Below are 20,284 nucleotides of genomic sequence, written 5' to 3' on the forward strand. Positions count from 1 at the left end.
CCAGCTGCTGCTGGACACTATCTGCCATCTCTGCTCCCCCAAGCTGGTCTGTTGCACTGGCCTTGTCTGCGCCACTGGTCATCTCAATCTCGGCTTGGTGGGCTTTGGGGATGTTCACTGTGAGGGGCATCAGGCAGGCAGAGAATAGTGCTCATTCTTCGGCCCAACCTTCTCTCAATGCAGGAGTCCCACATGAGTCATTATCTTTAGCTTGTACACTGCTGTTCAGCATTCAGAACCCACTTTGTAAGCCCAGGGTACCTGACAATGGATGGTACTGGGGGAAGGGAGGTGAAGGGGAGAGGCAGGGAAAGGCAGGGGAAGGATGAGTATAGACTGGCTGGGAGGCACTGGGAGGGGTCAGGTTACTGAGCTGCTGGGTCTGGGCTGGGGGGCAGTCAGGAGAGGACAAGGGAGGGATGGGAGGATGGGATGTTCAGGACACTCACTGTTCTGTGCTCCTCAGTCTTCCTTCTCCTGGACCTGGAGGACTGGAATCAATTAACACTAGAATTGAAAACCTGAATGACCAGTTTTCAGGACTGGCTGTGGCAGAGTCTGCTCCCAAGTGTGTTTTATTGTGTTTTGTTGATCCGTGCCCCCTTTCTGGTTCTTCCCTGGGTTGGGTTGGGCCTGCCCTTGGCAGGTCCTGTAAAGGGACCTGCCAGTTTCTGTGCCCCTTGTCCATTCAGGTTCTTTTTCTGGGTTTCCCAGGGCTGGGTCCTGCCCTTTCATGTGGCTATTTTGGCTTCTGCTGCTCATGAACTCGGTGGAAGGGTTTTTCCTCCTCTTCCTCCTCCTCCTCCTCCTTGTCTGAGGTTTCTGGTGCCTGGTCTCCCTGGTTGAGCTCCAGGGAAAGGCTCCTGCCTGCCTGGAGGATTAAGTCCCAAAGGCAGAGAAGGCAGCCTCCTGCAGTTTGTGAATAAACCTGTAAATGTTTTCCTAGGAAATCAGGGTTGCTGAAGCGCTGTGGCTTCCGGATGAAGTGAGCTCAGTGCCTGCTTCAGCTCCCCAGTTTGTTGAGCTAAATGTCTAATTCAACAGAGTTACTAAATAGGATTTGCTGGGAAGCACTTGTGGAGGAGTCTGTTTCCACTGCCAAAAGCCAGGTCACCTAGGAGGAGCTGTAGGAGGCTGCAGTGGCATTTGGGAAGAGAAGGCTGGCATGGATGGGGCTGCTGGGGGCATTTCCCCTTCCTCTGGCTGATGGTTTGGGAGAGGCTGAAATCATCATGGAGGGGAAAACCAGTACGGTCTTTATACATACATTGCTGTTTTTTAAAAAAATTATAGTTTACATTTGATATTAGTTCCAGCTATACTGCATAGTGGTTGGACAGTTATATATTTTATAAACCAATCCCCACAATATTTCGAGCACCTACCCAGCAAGCACATATTATTATAATACTTTGTTCCTTATGCTGCACTTCATATCCCTGTGACTGTTTTGTGATCACCAGTTTGTAAGTCTTAATACCTTCACCTTACTCACTTAATCCTTTTCCTCTGGCCACTGTCACCCTCCCTCAAAGTCCGCTTCTGTACAAGTGATAGTGAAAACTCTCCAATGGAGGCGGAATCCAGAGGTTATGCACCTTCTACGGTTTAGTGAAACCATCTGATAACAGGAAAATTAAAATGGAATAAGCATTGCTAAGACAGCCACTGTAAAGAGTCAGGAGGCTGTTAAGGATGTGGGACCTACACACACCTGTTCCTCAGCGGTCAGAGCTGCTCAGCCTGATGCTGAGCTCAGCTGAGGCTGAGCCATAACCATCCCCAAACAACCACTGCTCTGAGGACATACACGAGGACTTTCCTTCTTGTAGTTTTTGTCCATTTGGTTTGTATGTTGGAAATAACCACTCTGTGTTAACCTAGTGCCAATTGATGGTCACTCAGACCAATTCAATGCCAACAGGAATCCCAAAATTGAGGTGCAGGGAGGAAACTGTATTCAGTGCAAAACAGCTCAATCGTGATACAGGTAGGCTGTGAAAACAACACGCCTGTGAGGAGGCCATGGGCCAAGTGACCCTGGGGCCTAGTCCTCTCCAACTAGACAGCTATGATGTGCTCCGCACTGTTCAGCTCTGTGCAGGTCTGCTCCGGCCTGCAGCGGTCTGCTCATTCAGCTCTGGCATTGCTGTTTGAGCTCCAGCCAGGGAAGCAGTCTTTGGTGGAACAACACAGTGTGCTCCCAGAGCTTCAGGGAGTGACTTATATGGACAGAAGTTCCTGTCCCTGGTCCCTGACTGGTTTGTCTTCATGCAAATGAGGGCTACAAATCCTTACAGTTTGACGGATCCCAAAGTACTGTCCTGTTTGTCAGGATGGAGTCACCTCTGATTGCTTGGTGACATCTAAGGTCCAAGGAAGGCCAATGGAAGATACAGCTGCAGCAGCTCTGACTGGACAGGGAAAGCTTCAGTCCTATTGGCTGAGATAGGAATCCAGGAGCTCCTTTACAAAGGCTGGCTCAGACAGCAGGAACACAGTGCAGGCAGGGGGTTCAGTCCAGGAGGCAGGCAGCTTAGTGCAGGCTGCTCTCTGAATGCAGGTTGCATGAGAGGCCCCTCGTGCAAATAGAATTGGCTGCTAGCCTCTCAAAACGGCACACTAATGTCTCTAAACTCTTCTCATCTGGTCAGCTAGCCCCAAAGCTCGAAGAACACTGGACAGTAGCACGTCCTTCTTAATTAAAACAGCTTCCTTAAGCTAGTTTTTATTTATTAAAGATGAGTCCAAATCTCATGCATCTGGAAAGCAATTGTGTTAGTTTCTGTTATTTCTTCAGATGATAAAATGAGCACTCATTTGTGTTAAGTCAATGAAATAGGGCCCTTTTACAATTAAATGTGAATTTACAAATATATGTTGGTAGTTCTGCCTGGTGGCAAAATATACCTCATCTGTAATATCCATATAGAGACATACATAAAGAGTATCAAATGATACAAAACGAAGGAAAAATATGGATTCAAATATGTTTTCTGGCAGATGCACTAAGTTCAGGTTTTGTTCTGGTGGCCAAAGTTTTTCGTGCTGTAGCAATTTCTTTAGAGCCTTTTCTAAAATCCAAGAAGGCATGCTATTGTCTCTGACAGGTTTGAAATCCTCTACTGTAAGGATTCTCCTTACGTGTCTTACCAACAAACACAAAGAAAAGAATGTGGAAAGCAAATGTGCACACTCAAGTTGGAAGCCTCAGAAAGTGCAGTGTCCCCCAAAGGCCTGAGTGTTAAAAGGGGCAGATTTCACTAGGGGAGGAGAGAAAGCGTGGGGGTAAATGGGTGCATGCCCTTCTGGAAACAAAGAATGTGGGGGAGGAAAAGAAATGGAGCAGAGCGTGGCCAGTGTGGCAGGGCAGGGTGGAGGTGGGGAGTGAGGAATCCTCTGAGGGTCTTCAGCAAACCTGGCTTTGATTCCCAGGCACAAGGGAAGAGGAAATGTTGTCCCATGACCCCCCTTTTGTCCCAGTTCCACAAGCGCTGGTTTCCTCTTCTAATTTGTCAAGGCATTTCCCCAGTGAAGAGTAATTTTCCTCTAAGGGACAGCAGTCTCTTGATTTTATCTAGTGCTCTCAAGTGACCTGTTTAAACACAGCGTTCCTACTGGTTCTGGAGGTGCGTTATTTTTTGTTCTAGTTCAGTGGGCAAGTAGACAAGCTTTAAGGTACCAAAGAACCCGAATTTGGCCAAGAAAGCTTGAATTTTATGTGATTTTTGTCTAGAAAACTAGCCAAATACAGTTCTCTGAACTGCAGTTTTAGTTCATGCCATCAGCCTAAGTTCCCCATCCTGCCACCAAGTGGTGGCTGGTGAGCATGGCAAGTTTAGGTGTGGGTTTCTCATTTTGCACTCTGCCTCATGGGTGGTGACCTCTCCCCAGGTGCCCATTAAATAAGATGCACTCCTCCTTATCAAAGTGTGTTTTGGGGTGCCTGTCACTTTGGACATCCCTACAAACCTTGTGGGCAAAGTTTGCTTTCAACCTGGAGGACCCCCCTTCCTAAGTATCAAATGTGATGATGCCAAGCCCTTTCTGGAGGATGCCTTTTTTACTGGCAAACACGACCGAGGGATGCCCCTCCCAGGCATCAAACCCGAATCACACAGAGGGGCACTCTCAGTGCAAATGTGGCACCAAAGTCACCAGGGGAGGGTCCCCTACCAAAACTGAATAAGGTCTCTGAAACGTCATCTACCGCATGGGCAGTCTTGGATCTGAGGGGACTTACCTGAGACCCGCAGTCACCACCAGATGGACAAGTCGAGCACAAGGGGCTCATGTAGGCAACAGATGCATTAAAAAACCCCCATTTTTTAATTCATTTTTGAAGAGAGGGGATGGGAAAGGGAAAGAGAGGGAGAGAAACATCCATAGGTTGCCTTTTGCTCACGCCCCAACTGGGGACCAACCCACAGCCCAGGTTGTGTCCTACTAGGAATCAAACTGGCGACCTTTCAGTCTGCAGGGTGACACTCCCACCAACTGGGCCACACAGGTCAGGGCCAGATGCATCGTAGCTAGGGCGCTGTCAGGAGATCAGGTCACTGCCCCATGTTAGGTGTCAGCCATGGTCACTGGCACCAACTGAACAGCGACAGAAACCCCCAGTTTGGGGTGCGGTGAAGAAGGAGTCTTTGCTGAGTGCAAATAGCTCAGCAGTGAAACTGCACAGCTGCAGAATGACAAGACTGTGAGAGAGCTCAGCAGTGTTACAGCTCAGTTATGAGTCGGCACAGCTGTGGAGCAGTGTGGCTGCAAGGCGGGACCCCAGCAAGATGGCTGTATGGGGCGGGACAGCTCTGCTCCGCCCGGCTCTGGTTTGGTCCACTAGCTGTGCTCTGTGTGCTCTGGGCTGGCAAGATGTCTTTGCTGTTTCAGCTCCAGCCAGGGAAACACAGTCTTCAGTCTTCTTGGAAAGGGAGGTTGAGTCCTCTGAGCCAGGAGGAGCTGACTTACAAAAAGTGAAGTTCCCACCCCTGTCCGTGAGTGGTCCATTCTCATCACATTCCCTGAGATGCTACCATCCTACCTGGACTGCTGGCTTGTGAAACCCAAGGGAGGCTGCCTGCGTGCTGATGAAGCTTTCTTGGGCATGGACATGTAATGCTGAGTAAAGGCATCACCGAAGTTTGACAACTTCATATTAGAACGCAGGTCAGATGGCAATTGTTTAGAGGTGAAGAAACAGACACCCAAAGAGTGGTCAGGGGATTCAGGACTCACATCAGGTGAGGAGCCCCCCTAGTCTCCTTATTGGCTCTACTTCTCCTCGAGTTCCTTAATTAGGTGAGGATGGGTCTCCTTTAGCGCTTGGTAGAGTTGATCTTTGCAGGCCCTGTCCCAGGAGTTGCTGAAGCTGAACAGCATCCTCATCTTGTCTGGATTGGTGGGCTCTGCCCGCACCCTTTCATACTGCTCATTGCTCAGCACCTGTCCATATAGCTTGTCCAGGACTGGGTCCACAGATGTCACTCGGGCCACCAGCTGACCCCGATGCTGGTCCATGAAGTGCAACAAGGCAGGAGCATCTGGGGGTGAAGGTAAGGCTGGCAAGAAATAAAGAAGAGCTTCCACTACAGCCTCTACTTCTGATTCCTCACCTCTAACTCTGCACTCACATTGTCTGCCTCCCCCTGTGAAAACATGGACAACCAGAGAGGGGCCTCTGCACCCCTCATGTCAGCTTCCAGCCCAGCCTTCTCCTGGAGCTGGGTGTTGGGGGTGGGTTCATGATGGAGGCTTTTGAATTTGTTCTTTGGAAGGTGCCAGGGTCTCCAAGAATAAGATTAAGTATAAGAAAGGACTTCTGCCTGGAGACACACTTCACTCTCCAAGGCCTAATCCCTTGTAAAGTTTGCAAAGCATCCCTTCCTCTTTCTCCTCCCTCCCCTCCAGGAGCAGATAGCACACCCCAGACCAGCCATGGCTCCTGTGGTCTCCAACAGCTGCTACTGACCTGCATAGCATGGAGGGACCAGAGTGGCTTCAGGTCTGAGGTCTCCTGGAGGAAAACAGACAGAAAGAAGTTTCTGTAACAGCAGTAGTTATTAACACCAACGGGAAGCCTTGAAGCTGCTACACATGTCTCACCTCTGAGATTCTTGGATTCCTTAACAAGCTACAGACTCACTCTAATAGCATTTCAAGTAAGGGTTGCTCGAAATTCTATTAGAGAGAGGGAGAGGGAGAGAATAACTTCTCCCTGAACACTGCAAACATGGTTTAATTCAGTCGGGGCCTGAATGGAACTCTGGTGGAGAAATAACGCGTCCTTGGTAGATAGCTTCAACTATGAGATGTCCTTTTTCCGAGTGGAAGTCCACCGCCTTGTCCTTGTGTGACCTTCCAGACTAATACTGTTTGCCTAGATTTGGATGTCAGAAGCAAGAGTTAAGATCAAGAAAACCTTACCACTTGGAAGTAATGGTTGGATTTCGATAGAAAAAGTAAACAATAAGAACAAAAGTAACAAATGAATGAAGGGCTCTTACAATTACTTGCATAAGGAGAAGATGGGGGAGTGCATAGCAACTTCCGTGGACACGGTCTGGGAGTTTGGGCCATCCAAGTTCAGTGTGAGGGGACAGTGTGGGAGGTGAGCTCAAGCACAGGGGAGCTCTGGCTGTGGTGCTGGGAGCATCAGGTCCCTGTGGATGGAGAGAGGGGGAGTTCCACGTCCCCCATACTGACTGGACGGTCTTACAGTCCATTCTGACTCATCCTCAAATGGGCACATCTGCTGAGCAAGGTGACTGGGATGGCAAAGTTTTGAAAAACCAAAATAAAAAGGAATGATGGACGGGACTAGAAGTGCTTAAGTTGCATAGTAAGAGAGTTAAGGGAGGCCAGGATCAGTATTTGAAGGGCTTTCCATAGAGATGGAAATAGAGCCTCTGTCAGCTCCCAGGGAAGAATTAAGACTGAGGCGAGAAAAAGACTAGCTTAGTAAGAGTAAATATTAGAATATTGCTATATTCATTAAAGACCACTGCATGAGATACATCAGTAACTTAATTTTTTCTGCAATAATATATTAGGTATTATGGTCTTCATTTTATAAATGAGGAACTGGAGACTCAAATGAGTTAATTTCCCACAATCACCCAGCAAGTAAGTGCCAGAGTGGGATTCAGACCCAGGCCTGACACTGGGGCTGGTTAGTGCACACCTGCGATGGCGCCCAAGTGAGACTGAGTGAAACCTGTTTCCCTTCTCCTCTCTGGGAAGCCATGGTAGTAGCTCAGGAGGCAGATCCAACTTATTTCAACAGCACACAAGTACTAGTTGTCCCTTAAATGAGTGTTTAGGGCATTTTGGTTCTTGAGGCTGTTAGTGCTCGTTTAAAAAACTGTAAATTGTCATCCATTCCTGAAATCTCATTATTTGATCCCCTTTTCTCTACCTTGAAAAAAGCCTAATGACCCCAGTTAGGGTATCTGCTATTGTCAAAATTGGGTTAATTCATACAATCATGTGACCATCCAGTTCTTATTGTTTAAGCCCACATATAATCTGTTATGAGAAAGTTGGCCAAAGGCCTTGCTGGTACTAAAGTCTGTTAACTCGTGTGGAGAAACGACGTGCATGGAACGGAGCTGAGAGTCTAATTAAGTTCATATTCTGGTCATATACCTGTTCTGTAAAAAAAAATGGACATAACTTCTCTGTGCTTTTCTTACAAGCAAATAGTGATTGCACACACTGACACAGACAGACAGACAGACATTCTGTAACTGACTTTCTGAGCTCCCTGCACTTTACCTGATTTGACCAAGGCCTCCCACACCAGAGTTCCTTCTTCCTTGTCTCTTAGGTACAGCCTGATACTTGATCTGAAATGGCCAACATATAACTCAGAGAAGAGCTGGGGTTCCCCAGGGTTCCGATAGCAGAGCTCCAGTTCCTGTGGAAGGGGTCATCATGTGAGAAGCCACCATTCATCCTGCAAGTGAGGTCTCTCCCCACCTGACACCTTCTTGGCCCTGCTCAACCCCATGTGGAGACTTGCATGATCTGTACTTAAATTATCACCATATCAGGCGCTGCTCTTTTCCATATTTTCCACAAATTCTGACCCAGAAGAAAGAGGACACAGCTGGGTGCCTCAGGGATGAGCCAGGACTCATCCACAGGGTAGTGCTCACACATCCTAAACCAGATCCTTCGCCCTCCTCCTCCCTCATCTTGAGGCCAAATCCTCATTTCTCCAGCCCACATCCTGTCTTCTCAATGGATCACAAGTTTGACCTACATTGAACCAAGAGAAAATTTATATCCATCCCCTTTTCTAAATCCCATTCGAGACAGACTTTTGATTCCCAGCTGTCTTCCAAAACTCCCCTCCCCACTTTCCCACACTCAGTAAATGGCACTACCACCCACTGAGCCCTCATGTTCCAGACTTAGGCATCATCCCTAACTCCTGCCTTTCTCTCCCATCACCAAGTCCTGTTGGCTCTACCTGCAACCTGTCCCTGAGTCCATCAACTTATCTTTATCTCCACTGCTACCTCCCTAGTCAAGCCTCCATCAGCTCCTGCCTGCCCTATAGCAAGGGCCTTTAGACTCGTCTTTCTGATTTCACTCCTAACTTCTTATCACCCATTCTTACCCAGCAGGCAGAGACATCTGCATGAAACTCAATCACTCTCGTTTTACAGGTAAGACCCTCTAAGACATTGTCATTGCACTTGGAACAAAATCCAAACTCCACACCAGGGCGACATGGTTGATGGGCCCCAGGAAACCTCTGTCTGTTGTGTGACCCCATCCACTTCCTCTCTTTGCTGCAGTCATTGAGCTCCACCACATTGACCTCCAGTTTGTCACGTGGAGGTGCAGGGTGCTTGCTCCTCTCTGCTTCTGTTCCTGTAGGGCTCTGTCACAGTGTTCACCCACCAGAACCCTTCTTGTCACTCAGGTCTCAGCTCAGTTGTAGCTGCCTCAGAGACACCTCCACAGACTACCCACATGGCCTGGTGAGTTTTCCCACAGTGCTTTGTGGGTTTTGGTCACTATTTCTTTAATTATTTATGTAGGTCTCAACCCACCAGGATGTCATCATCCCAAGGGCAGGGCCTATCTGTCTTGTTCAGTGACCGTCCAAGTGGAGCCTGCATGTAGTTGGCAGTGGGTAAACGTTTGTTGAACGACTGAGTCCTGTCTCCCCTCCCTTGTTAACAACTGACACAGCAGGAAACTGTAGGGTATTCATCCCTGGATTCACGTGTCCCTACTGAAAGGCCACATATCACTCCCTCCTGACTACTGCACATCGACTCCGTCTGCCTTTGCCACTTAAGAGAGTTCGAGGACTCGTCTGAGAACAGAAGGGAAAGGATCGACCCTGGTTCCACTACAGACTGTCCTTCCGTGGATGCTCTGACCCTGAGCAGCATAGTCTGGGCTGAGGTGAAAACGGGGACATCACGGCTGAGTGTCCAGTGTCTGACCACCTCCACCTCTGGTGAGAAGGGGAGACAGAGAGAGGACAAAGCCAGCCCCTGAGGTCCAGGAACTGGTCTGATGCTCACAGCTGGATCTCAGCGTTGTTACTAACGCATCTGTGCTGCCACCTCAGCCGTGCGTCCTCTGGCTGTGCACACACGATCTCTGAATGTCCCTTTCAGACAGGGTGCCGTGCAGCCCACAAAATGCCAAACACCATCCCGCCCCTCTACACTCGTGACCGCTACTTCATAAATTGTGGCTTTGTGCTGGCTGAGTCTGCTGTCCCCAGAGACAAAGTCACTGAGGTTCCCAATGACTGAATTTCCCTGCCTTCTGACAACACCAGATGGAGAGCAAACCTCCATTTCCTTAGATCTTCCCCCGGGTTACCCAACCACGTCCCACATCACAGACAGGTTCTTTCTGAGACCCTGACCTGAGCAGCCGACGGTTCCCACTGGTGCATGTTCTCAGGCTATGATGAGAACTGACTCTGGTGTGTTCCCTACGGGTGTGTTCCTGGTGCTTGTACTTGGAGATCATCGACACCCTGTAGCCCAACCCTTCTCAGTTCCCCTAAGTCCACCCTGTTGTGGTCCCTATGCTGAAGGTGACCCTCACTCCTACTGGCTGTCTTTCTCCCAATCTTTGAAGCCTTCCCTCTTACCCCAAATCCCATTTGCTGTCAGCTGTACCCCAGTTGGGCCTGTCCTGGGAAAGCCCTTTGACTGGCCCCACAGCTATTCCCAAGCATGACCTCTGACCTCAGGGAGGGGGAACTTGGGGGCTGCTCACCTGAGGGATTATTACCATCTCCTCTGAACCAGACACAGTGTATCGGGAGCCCATGTAGAGCGAGCTCAGCGGGGGCGGCTTGTGTAGTTGCACAAAATGGAACTTCTTTTCTTCATCGTCTATGGCCTAGGGAGCACACAGAACACGCATCAGGGAGGGCAGTCTGGATGTGGCTCAGAGATTCTGCCCTGTGAAATCTGGTTCAGCAAAGTGAGGCGGTGCCTTTACTTGTTTCTTTGTAAGGAGGGGTCTATACCCTCCATGGTATATTGATGCCCTGGTTACCTGCACCCCCTCCTACGTGACTGCCAGTCGTGGAGCCCCATAGTTGGCCTTGGCCGTGTTTGGGATCTCGTTTGGGTAAAACTAGGAAAGAAGTGAGAATGGAAGGGGACAGCTCTGGGTATGGAATCCTCCCATCCTCTGACCCCTGGAAAGAGGCTGATGAAGTGTGAGTGATGACTGATGAGTGATGAGTACATGGTGAGTGAGGGAGCAGTGAATCCAGCTGGGGGAGGACCTAGGGGCCCAGGAGACCAGTCCATGGCCGCACAGGGGCAGGATTACTCATCTCTTTCAAGTTTCCTGTTTTGGAGGCAGTTCTTATGCCCTACTGACCCATCTATGGGGCTGTCTAGGAGCCTGTCATGTCTCTGTCAGCCCATACTGGCCCAGCCTTTCTGGCTTTGGTGTCACCTTGAGAATGGAGCAGTCGTTGGGAATCAGGTAGAGGTGGAAGGTGAGTTCCTCATGCTGGAGGCGATAGTAGAGCAGCACACTGGAGGTGATGGGAATGCACAGGACAGCACGGATCTTTCTCAGCAGCACCATGGGGAAGAAGCTGGGGTTCTCCACGACTGCATGGTGTGACTCCACCCTAGCGGGGGTCTCCAGGACTATCCCCTCCCATTTAATGTGGGCCACTTGGAAGCAAGATTTGTCCACATTTTGTCCTGAAAAGAATGAATTTGAGAAACAAGGATTTAATGCTGCGACAGAGCCAGGCTTGGCATGGAAAGTGTGGTCCTCAGGTGCAGGCTCAGTGGCTTCCCTGAGGGACCCAGCTAGGAGAGCCAGAAGGACTGGGCCTGGGCTTTATTGGAGCTGCTGGTACAGGTTCTCTACAGAGGGAGCACCTCCGGAAGGCCCTCAGTCTAAACCTACACTCAGCTGTGGTCCTGGATTCGGGAAACGTATTGACCCATGGTTACTGTGCTGGTGTGGACTCTAAGTCAGTGAGTGATGCCTGTTGGCCTGACTTCCTGCAAATAGAGAACGGGAAGGAAAAACTACAGTGGGAAATGGAGTGTGCGTGGGTAGTGTACATTTGTGGACTGTTTGTCACCTACCCTCAGATTCTTCTTTTTGTGGAAGAACCAGCTCTGTCTCAGGACTCAAGTTTGGTCTTCCACTCGGGAAGCTGCTGCTCCCATGAAGCAATGACGCAGGTGTGTGACCAGGACTTGACTAAAGTGGATGCTCCTAACCAGGACTTCGATCTGGAGGTGGTGACACAGAGATTCTTCTGGCAGCAGCTACGGATTCAAGAGTCCCGTAGCCACCACGGCAGGGCGATCTGCAGGGGCTGTGTCTGCAGCAGACGTCTCTCCATCTTACTTGTGACAGCCTTGGCTTCCTAGCATTCTTTGGTTGCTGCCTTTTTTTCTTTAATACTGGTTGCCTAATCATTTGCTATGTCTATGAGCTACTTGACAGTATTGCTAGACATTTCTTTTCTGCATAAATCACCAGTATTTGTTTCTATGTTTTTACCAAGAACTCAGATCAGTGCACCAGGTGTGAATGTTGACACCAGGAGAGAGCTTGAGGGAGGAAGGCTGGTAGTGGGAGAATCAATGGCTCAGGTGTCAGGGGTCCTGGCTCCATCCCTGCGTTGCCTGGCAACTGCTGTAATGCAGGCGGTTTCTGGGCAACCAAGGCCCATCCAGGAAGGCTCACAGGCCCTCAGTCTGCATGGGCACCAATGGGAACATTGCAGACTAATGTGTATCTCAGGAGGGGCAGGGAAGATGGCTACTCTGGTCTACTCAAATATTAATTGCTTTTTTGAGTGAAAAATAATACCACAGAGGTGTACAGCATTTGACAAAATGTATAAGTATTTACCTCTGACCCCACCAAGCAGTGCAACTGTCATTACCATCCTTCCCTGTTTCATGAGTCTTTCTCTGCGGCAGGACCTCTTCATGTTTCTGTTACAGCAAGGAGCTTTGTCTCCTGTCTTTCCCACACTGGTTTGAATTGTCACAAGCCGCTGCAGACCTTTCCAAGGTCCCTGCTAATACGTGATCCCTGCTAGCGATGCAGCATCCCTGGTTCACCGCTCCCTTTTGGTTTCAGAGCTGAGGTTGCTTCCATGATAAACAGTCCTGCAGCGCACATGTTTCTGCAGAGAACTTTTCTATTTCCCTTGGGGTAGCGCTGATAAGTCCCAAGGGATGCAAAAAGTGTGTGAAAGGATGTGAACATTTCTTGTTTTGCCAAATTGTTTCTCTAAGAGGTGGTGCTCTTGTCACTGCCCTGGTGACACTCGGTGTATGTCATCTTGCTCTCCAGTGCTGAAATGTCCTCAGGTGTCAGATGGAGGAACTGAAGCCCTGAGCCAGCCAGAGCCTTAGGGTGGGAGCCCTGCACTCTGACCATAGTCTGTGGCTCTTGCAGACACTGTGCCTCACTAATTTTGGCTGAATTCTGGGAAGTGCTGTGTGTGCATCCAACTTGTCTCCTTGCCGGGGAGACCAACTGTCTGGCTTGCCTGGGACTGAGAGTGTTACAAACTTTATGTAGAATCTTACAAATGAAGAAAAATAGCAGCCAGTGCCCACTTCCCAAATGAAGCCACTATTAGGCACTGGGGTCATCGTTTCCAAGACGATAAGCAGCTTCAGCACAGATAGCAGGAAATGAGGAGACCTGGAAGGGGCTTGGTTTCATGGCTGGGCCTCACACAGTGAGCTACAAGGAGACTTTGTGCATTTTGCTTTTTGCTTTATGTACAGTATCCCAAGGGAAATGTCCTGTCCGGGTACAGGGTGAGGTCCAGAATGTGGCCTAGAGAAAGCTGGTGGACATGGGCTTGGGCAGACACAGGGTGGGTGTGGATGGAGCTGTTTTTCCTGGTGGTCATAAACCCAGGTTAGAATCCCACCTCTGGTCAAGCATCTTCACCTCTCCATGCTTCTATATCCTCATACCTACAGTGGAGGAAGCGATAGTTTCTAACTCACTGTGTCATTAGGAAAATCAAGATGATATGAATATACATGGAGTTACTGCATGATATTGTGGACACAGAATGCTCAGTGATTGTCCACAGTTGTAAATATTAACTTTGTACCAGGAGCCCTCAAATGAGAGTGGCACTACTTGGTGAATTCACTCCTTTCCTGATGTGGCCTTCAGTCTCAAAAGCTTAGGCTCAATTCCTTGTGTTGGACAGTTTCATCTTCCTTGGGCAAATCCCATTTTGCAGGCCAACCAGAAAGTGGTGTAGGACTGACCAGAGCAAGGCTAGGGTGTCCTCATCACAGGCTGAGGCCAGCTCACCCAACCCTGAGAGTGGTCTGACTGGGGGGCTGGGAGCAGGAGCTGAGGCACATTTGTCCTCTCAGGCCTTGTTACATTCTTGTTCCAGGCCTTACACATGAGGTTTGTCCTCCTGCAATACCCTAGTGTAGAGCATGGAGTGGCGGTGTAGTCCCAAGCTTCCCAGGCCAAGAGCAGACCAAGTTCTCTCACTGATGGTAAGAAATGAACCTATTGATTCCACTGGCCAAGTCCCTGCCTCCCTGACAGGGCCCTTGGAGATGCCCTGGGCCAAGGTCTCACTCTGCAGAAGGAGCAGGATGTTTGTTGTGGTGGCTTTTCATCAGTCTACAGATGGTCAGGTGGGAGGAAGTTACCTGTCAGCTTGTTGTTGGAGCCCGCAGCACCTGCTCTTCAACTTCCCCATGTGAATGGGCCTCTACAGTGCCTGAGCTACCTTGTGCTTTCCTCCCCACTGTACACTCCCAAGTCTTCTTTAGCTAATCTTCCCCAGTGAAGCTTCCTGTTTGTGAAGCTAGGCGCCCCTGGACCCTCGAGTCTCTCCCCTTGGGACTGGCCTCTGTTCCTCCTGCGCCCGTGCTCTCCTCCTGAGGAGCAGCTTGAATTGATGACTAGACCTTGTGGCCTCAACACAGGAGCCTCCCCTGGGTCTGGGCAGCTCTGTTCTTGTGTAGTTTTTCATTGTTTTTCTTTCTACTAGTTTGTGAATGTCTGTCCTGACATACGTATATATTTTTTGACTGAGGACTTGAGTATTTTAATATGTGTACTTAAAGTCTGAAGTAAATCAATGCTTATATGTAGAAGTGATACTACATATATTTAAGTACTGGAATGGCACCATGAATTAATATATCAATCTCTACAGTCTCACAGTGCTTAACCACAAGGATGCACTCTGCGAAATGCCCTTTTCAGCAATTTCGTTGTCATGTGAACTTCGGAGAGTGCACGTGCACAAACCTAGATGGTGCAGCCTGCTGCACAGCTAGGCTCTAGGGACTCCTCCCTCATATATGTATGTGGTCTCTCATTGAGCAAACTGTCGTTATGGGGTGCATGACTGTAAATGAAACATCACAAATATATCCTCCTTTATTACCTAAACTATGCATATCATATGGGTGCTTACAATGATATGAGCTACCACATGAATTGTTTAATAAATCATTATATCATAATTAAAGAAAGTTCCTGTCTGAGTCCTGATTGACAGGAGGGCCACATCAGGTCCTTCTAACTGTGTCACTAAGTTGACAGGTATGAGGCGTCTGGCAGCCAGCAGTGGCTGGCTGTGCATCTGATGCCTCTCATGGCCTGGACCAGACAGCCTGAGCCGCAGCCCCTGCCCAAAACACTGCTCCTGCTGCCCGCAGTCTCAGACTCTGCTGCCCACCCTGGGGGACGAGCAGAGATGCTGCCTCAGCCACCCTGTCCGTGCTGGCACAGGCGCAGGCCCCGTTCCTTCCCTGTGTAGCCAATGTTGGGCAATGTTGTCAGGTCACTTGTGTTCTCAAAAAATGGAGAATTCCTCTATTCTGATGAGTCCAGAATTATTTCAGCATTTCAACCAGGAGGGCAGGGGTAGCGCCGCCTTCACCTCCTTGTGAACAACACCAGGACCTTTGGGTGCTTTAGCGCTCGCTCCTACTTGCTGTTGGCATTTTAGTTCTCTCTCTTTTTAAATTCCCCACACATCAGACATTATTATTGTTGCTTTATCCAGTCTTCGGTTTGAGTTACCCAGATGTGTCTCCGTATATTGGCGGGTCATTTCATCTTGCACCTCACACCTTCCATGTGGGATCACTTTCCTTTTTCCTGAGATACGTCCTTTAGATTCCCTTCAGCAAGGATTTGTTTGTGGAAAGCTATCTTGGTTTTAGTTTGTTTTCAAATGTCTATTTTACCCTCTTCTTAAAAAATAATTTTTCTGTGGCTTTTATTCTTCACTGACAGTTAATTTCTCAGGACTTTGAGGATCTCATTCCATTGTCTTTTGCCATCCCTTGTGGCTGCTCAAAAATCACTGTCATCCCAACTGCAGCTCCTTGCTCTATAATCTTTCTGTTTTTAAAACCTGCCTTTAGACGTCTGTATTCTTTAGGTTCACATTAATGGGTCTAGTGCTGATTTCTATTTCTTTTCTCCTACTTTGAAGTTGTGGAATTTCGCCTTCTGAGAAATCGTATCTTTCAGGATTCTAGAACTTTCATGGCAATTTTTTCTTTGAATATTAGATCTTCTCCATTTTCTCTTTAATATCCTCTGGAAACCTGGGTAGATGCACATTAGGCCTTCTCATGGCGTCTTCCATGTAACTTAATCATTTCTTAATTATGCTTTATCATATTTCTGTCAATTTAGCTTGTTTTCAAACTTGATTTATCATTTTAATGGTTTATTGTTTGTTGCTCATATTTTCAGGGCTGTTTCTTTAACCACAAGGAACATACTTATTCTGCATTCTCTTTCGGATAACTGAAATGTCTGAAGGCTTTATGGGACCGATATCTCTGGTACCTGAGTTTTCTGTTGTTTCTCACATATGATGCCTTGTTCACTGTTACTGAGGTTTTGACTGAGACCTTATATTTTTTGAAACTTTATCTGTAGGAAGTCTTCAGAGGTGGGAGAGGTTAAGACAGCCCTGAGACCCTTTGTGAGCGCCCCTGTAGCTGCTGTGCTTCTTCTGTGGCATGAGCTCTCCCGTGGAGTCTGGTGACACTGTTTCTTCTCCCTGACTGTGGCAGGACCAGTGGCTTCCCATTTGTTGTTAATCTCCAGAGACCCCAGCCTTTCTTGTTCATCCATTTAGCCTTACTTTGCAAACAGTCTTGTCTTTGAAAAGTCTCCTCGAAAATCTCAGCTGAGTGTGTCACATGTTTCCTGCTGGGACCGTAGTGATACAACCCATGTGAAGAAAACTTCATGAATGCTAGTTATTATTGTTATAGAGGAGTTCACTTTCTATTGAGGGAAACTTCCAAGTAATTCGGGTGAAAGTAATTATGATGCTGAGGGACAAAATGTTTAAAAAAAGATGTGCCCAGAGCACTGTGGAATGAGAGAGAAAACTGTCTGCACTCTTGTAACCCTCCCTCAGTCTGTCGGAGGAAGCTGCAAGCACCCCCCCCAGGACATTGCGAACTGAAGTCACTTCAAGCCCATGCTTACCACCCTCACCTTCCCTCCACGCCCCCACTTGCTTACCTTGGAGATCTACAAAGTGAGGGATGTACACAGCTGCCACAGCTCCTGGTTCAGCCTTGATGTTAAAAAGAGGCCCTGCCACCATCCAGCTGTGCTGTGGGACAGCCTGATACACGACCTCTTTCCAGGGACAGAATTGAATATCAACGGTCACTGGCCTCCTCACCACGAAGGAGAAACCTGTGTTGTTCCACGGGAAGAAGCCAGCCATTGGGAAGTGAACTCTGGGGATAATAGAGAGAAGTAGACATTGGTTAAATACTCTACACAACTGTACTGAGTACCAACTAAATACCACGCTCCATGCACAGCCCTGTGTGTCCAGCAGAGTGGCTGCGAACTCAGACACCATCGTCAGAGGGATGTGGGTTTGAGTCCTGGCCCCTCTGCTCTCTACTGCGGACCCCTGAGCAAGTCATTGACCTTCCTCATCTGTTTTCTTATGTCTAAGAATAGCGCCATCTCCTGGAGTTGTGATAAATGACCTAATGTGTGCTGACAGCTACTATGTGCCTGGGTGGGACATTATTGAAACAGCCTTAGCTATTTCTATAATGATGATGAGAATAATAATAATATTAATAATACAATAGGAAAGGGTTATTGTTTTTAAGGGGCCAAATGAAAGCAATTTGTATGGTGCTGTTAATGCTAACCTCTTGGAGCACAAAGAAACACTACACAGAGATGGTACACTGTCCCCAGATTTCCTTTGGGTAAAGAGTGGGTCCCTGGGATGTGTAGCTTCTGAGGGTAAGTTGGGGGTAATATCGTCTCCCAGCTGAGCTCACGTCTGTGACAGTGGATGGCACTGTGTTATCTGAGAGACGGGGACTAAGATTATAGACGTTTATTACTTATGACTGGGAACCCTTGGGAGGTGGGGCTGCCATATGCACCTCATGGCTCCTTGTTAGTGGTCCGTACTTTGCACATAGTGGATATTAATAAAACAAATATAGATGGAAACAGATTTAAATAAGTTTATGAGACACACAAACCAAATACATTGAGTGGACTTTATTTTGATCCCGATTAGAAGAAACTACCTGCAAAGAGACTTTTTAGATAATTGAGCGTGTTCAAATACAGACTGAGTGTTAGATGAAAATGAAAACGACTCATTGTAGATATTGTTAGATACGATAAGTGCATTTGGTTTATAAAGGAAAAGGTCTTCATTGGTATGTTTTGAAATGAATCACAAAATATTTAAGGACAAAATCTCATATCTTGGAGTAAAATGCTATCACAACAAAAGAGGGGGAAATTGAATAGTTGGAACAAATGTGGTAAAACCGTTGTTGGAGATGAGTAATTGGTGGGTGGAAATTCCTTGGACCATTATTTTGTGTTTGTTTGCAACTTTTCATCATAAAACCTCTTTTTCCATAATAAAAGCTCCAACCTAGTATCTCAGCCCTGCCTTTGCCTGTGGGCTTGGCAATGGGAGGGGCCCAATGGGCCATAAGAAGGGTGTGGAGTGTCTGTTGGGATCCACTGTGGGGACGTCAAGGGTGGGGAAGGCCAGCCTGGCACAGCAGAGTCCCTTCACTCACCTGTACAGACTCTTGTCTTTGTCAACCAGTTCTGAAGTCACATGCTCAGTTTGGCCCCAGAAGTCATCTTTAGTACCTAGAGGCTTCATTGGGAGGTCCTTTGGTGTTTCAGAATACAGAGTGAACGTTACCATCTTTCCTGCTTCAGGGGAGCACTTCTCTGGAAGAGCAGGGTGATGGTCAGCTTTAGGTTCTCATGTCTGGCCTCCCCCAACCCCTCGACTCTCCCATGGAGGGCCCTTCCCAAGGCGGGTCTGCCTGGACTTGGCAGGCAGTGTCTGGAGCCTCCGTCCCTGCTCCTGGGGCTGTCTGCCTGCAGTGTGAGGAGGCCAACATTGCTGTCCCCTGACCAGACCCCTGCCACCTCCCCCTCCCCACCGGTCCAGAGGTATTGCTATTCCCAGTATGTACCAGGAAGCTAGCTTGTGAGAGGAACCTGGGTATAAAATGGATGGCCAGGGATGAAGAGGGGAATCCCAGGCCTCAAAGCCCAGCGTGGGCGTTGGAAGACTGGGCCCCTGTCAGAGTCTGAGACCCAGCGATGCCTGGAGAGGAGGGGCCCCAGCCTGTGAGGCTGGGAGAGAAGGAAGCAGAGATCTTGTAAGGTTCCAGGTATGGATGTTCTCACATGGGGCAGGGCTGTTCTGGGGCATTTTGGCCTGTCCCACACCAGAGGCAGGGAGACGGAGGGGATGACCTTCCATAACCCTGTACCCCTGTCCCAATTAATGATGCTCCCAGCCTGGTCCCTTCAAAGTACCTGATTCTGGTGTCTGCCATTTCAGTAGGGACGTGTCATCATCCACCTGTCCTTTACCTGGGGCCTGTTTAGGAATCGTCAGGCTTGGCTTCCTAGACACAGAGTTGTTCATTGTCCCTGAGATGTTGGAGGAAGCTGGTTCTGCCTACAAGACATCCCCCTTAAATTCAGCTCATCTGAATTTCAACTTATGGCCTCCATCCAAGATTTTCCCACAGGCCCTGTCTCTGTGCATGGCCCCCAACCACCCAGCTAACCATGCCAGAACTGGGGTGTAGTTCTGACTCCTTGCTCCCTCTGAGAACGGATGAATCATCTTGACACTGATGCTGGAATAGCTCTCCTTTCTAGTCCCTTCTCTCTCCCTCCATACGCTCCATCCCAGTCCCCTCCTGGGATTCTAGCTTGAACCATGTAATCCTCTACCTAGCAGTCCCCTGCTTCTTCTATTGTCCAGATCCAGCCCATTTCTACACAGCAGGTGAGCTTCAGTATGAACCCAACTCAGCACTTTGCTGCTGAAGCCCTGCGATCTCTATTACTTTTGGGGTTAGAATGAACAGTTCTTAACATGGCCCAAGGCCTATTTGTGCTACTGTTCCGCCCCCACCGCCACCTCACAATCTCACCTGCGCCCACTCTCCCTGTTCACTCATGTGAGTCCAAGGCTTCTCAAGTTCCATAACTGGAGACCTTGTTTAAACACAGATTCCTGGGCTCACCCCATACATTTTGATTCTGCAGATATTGTGGAGACTAAGATTTGCATTTTGAATGAGCTCTCAGGGATGCTCGTGCTAACCCATATCAGAGTAGCAGTGCTCCTCGTCCTTGGCCTCCTTTATTCCTCCAAGGAGCTCAGATCAGAGCCTCTAACTCTGCCTGGAATTGGCCCTTCTCCGACCAGCTAAGCCCTCCCATGTTT

General features: G+C 48.6%; 1 protein-coding gene across 2 annotated transcripts in view; it reads right to left on the reverse strand.

The window, feature by feature from the left end:
* Positions 1–3,367: 3,367 nt before the first annotated feature.
* The window catches only part of LOC112308560 (NACHT, LRR and PYD domains-containing protein 1), a 36,750-nt gene continuing 19,833 nt past the window's right edge, over positions 3,368–20,284 (reverse strand). The window contains exons 7-14 of one of the 2 annotated variants that reach the window (XM_024564848.4): positions 19,360–19,451; positions 18,600–18,759; positions 17,041–17,264; positions 10,957–11,213; positions 10,261–10,386; positions 7,777–7,918; positions 5,972–6,016; positions 3,368–5,561 (exon numbers count right to left, since the gene is read on the reverse strand). In XM_024564848.4, the coding sequence (XP_024420616.2) occupies positions 5,275–5,561; positions 5,972–6,016; positions 7,777–7,918; positions 10,261–10,386; positions 10,957–11,213; positions 17,041–17,264; positions 18,600–18,759; positions 19,360–19,451 (1,333 nt within the window). In that variant the 3' untranslated portion in view covers positions 3,368–5,274. The remainder of the gene's footprint in view (positions 5,562–5,971; positions 6,017–7,776; positions 7,919–10,260; positions 10,387–10,956; positions 11,214–17,040; positions 17,265–18,599; positions 18,760–19,359; positions 19,452–20,284) is intronic. The other variant, XM_053910603.2, reaches the window with a different exon arrangement.

Source organism: Desmodus rotundus, chromosome 9 (genome assembly GCF_022682495.2).
Source record: "Desmodus rotundus isolate HL8 chromosome 9, HLdesRot8A.1, whole genome shotgun sequence".
In the NCBI taxonomy this organism is placed as follows: domain Eukaryota; kingdom Metazoa; phylum Chordata; class Mammalia; order Chiroptera; family Phyllostomidae; genus Desmodus; species Desmodus rotundus.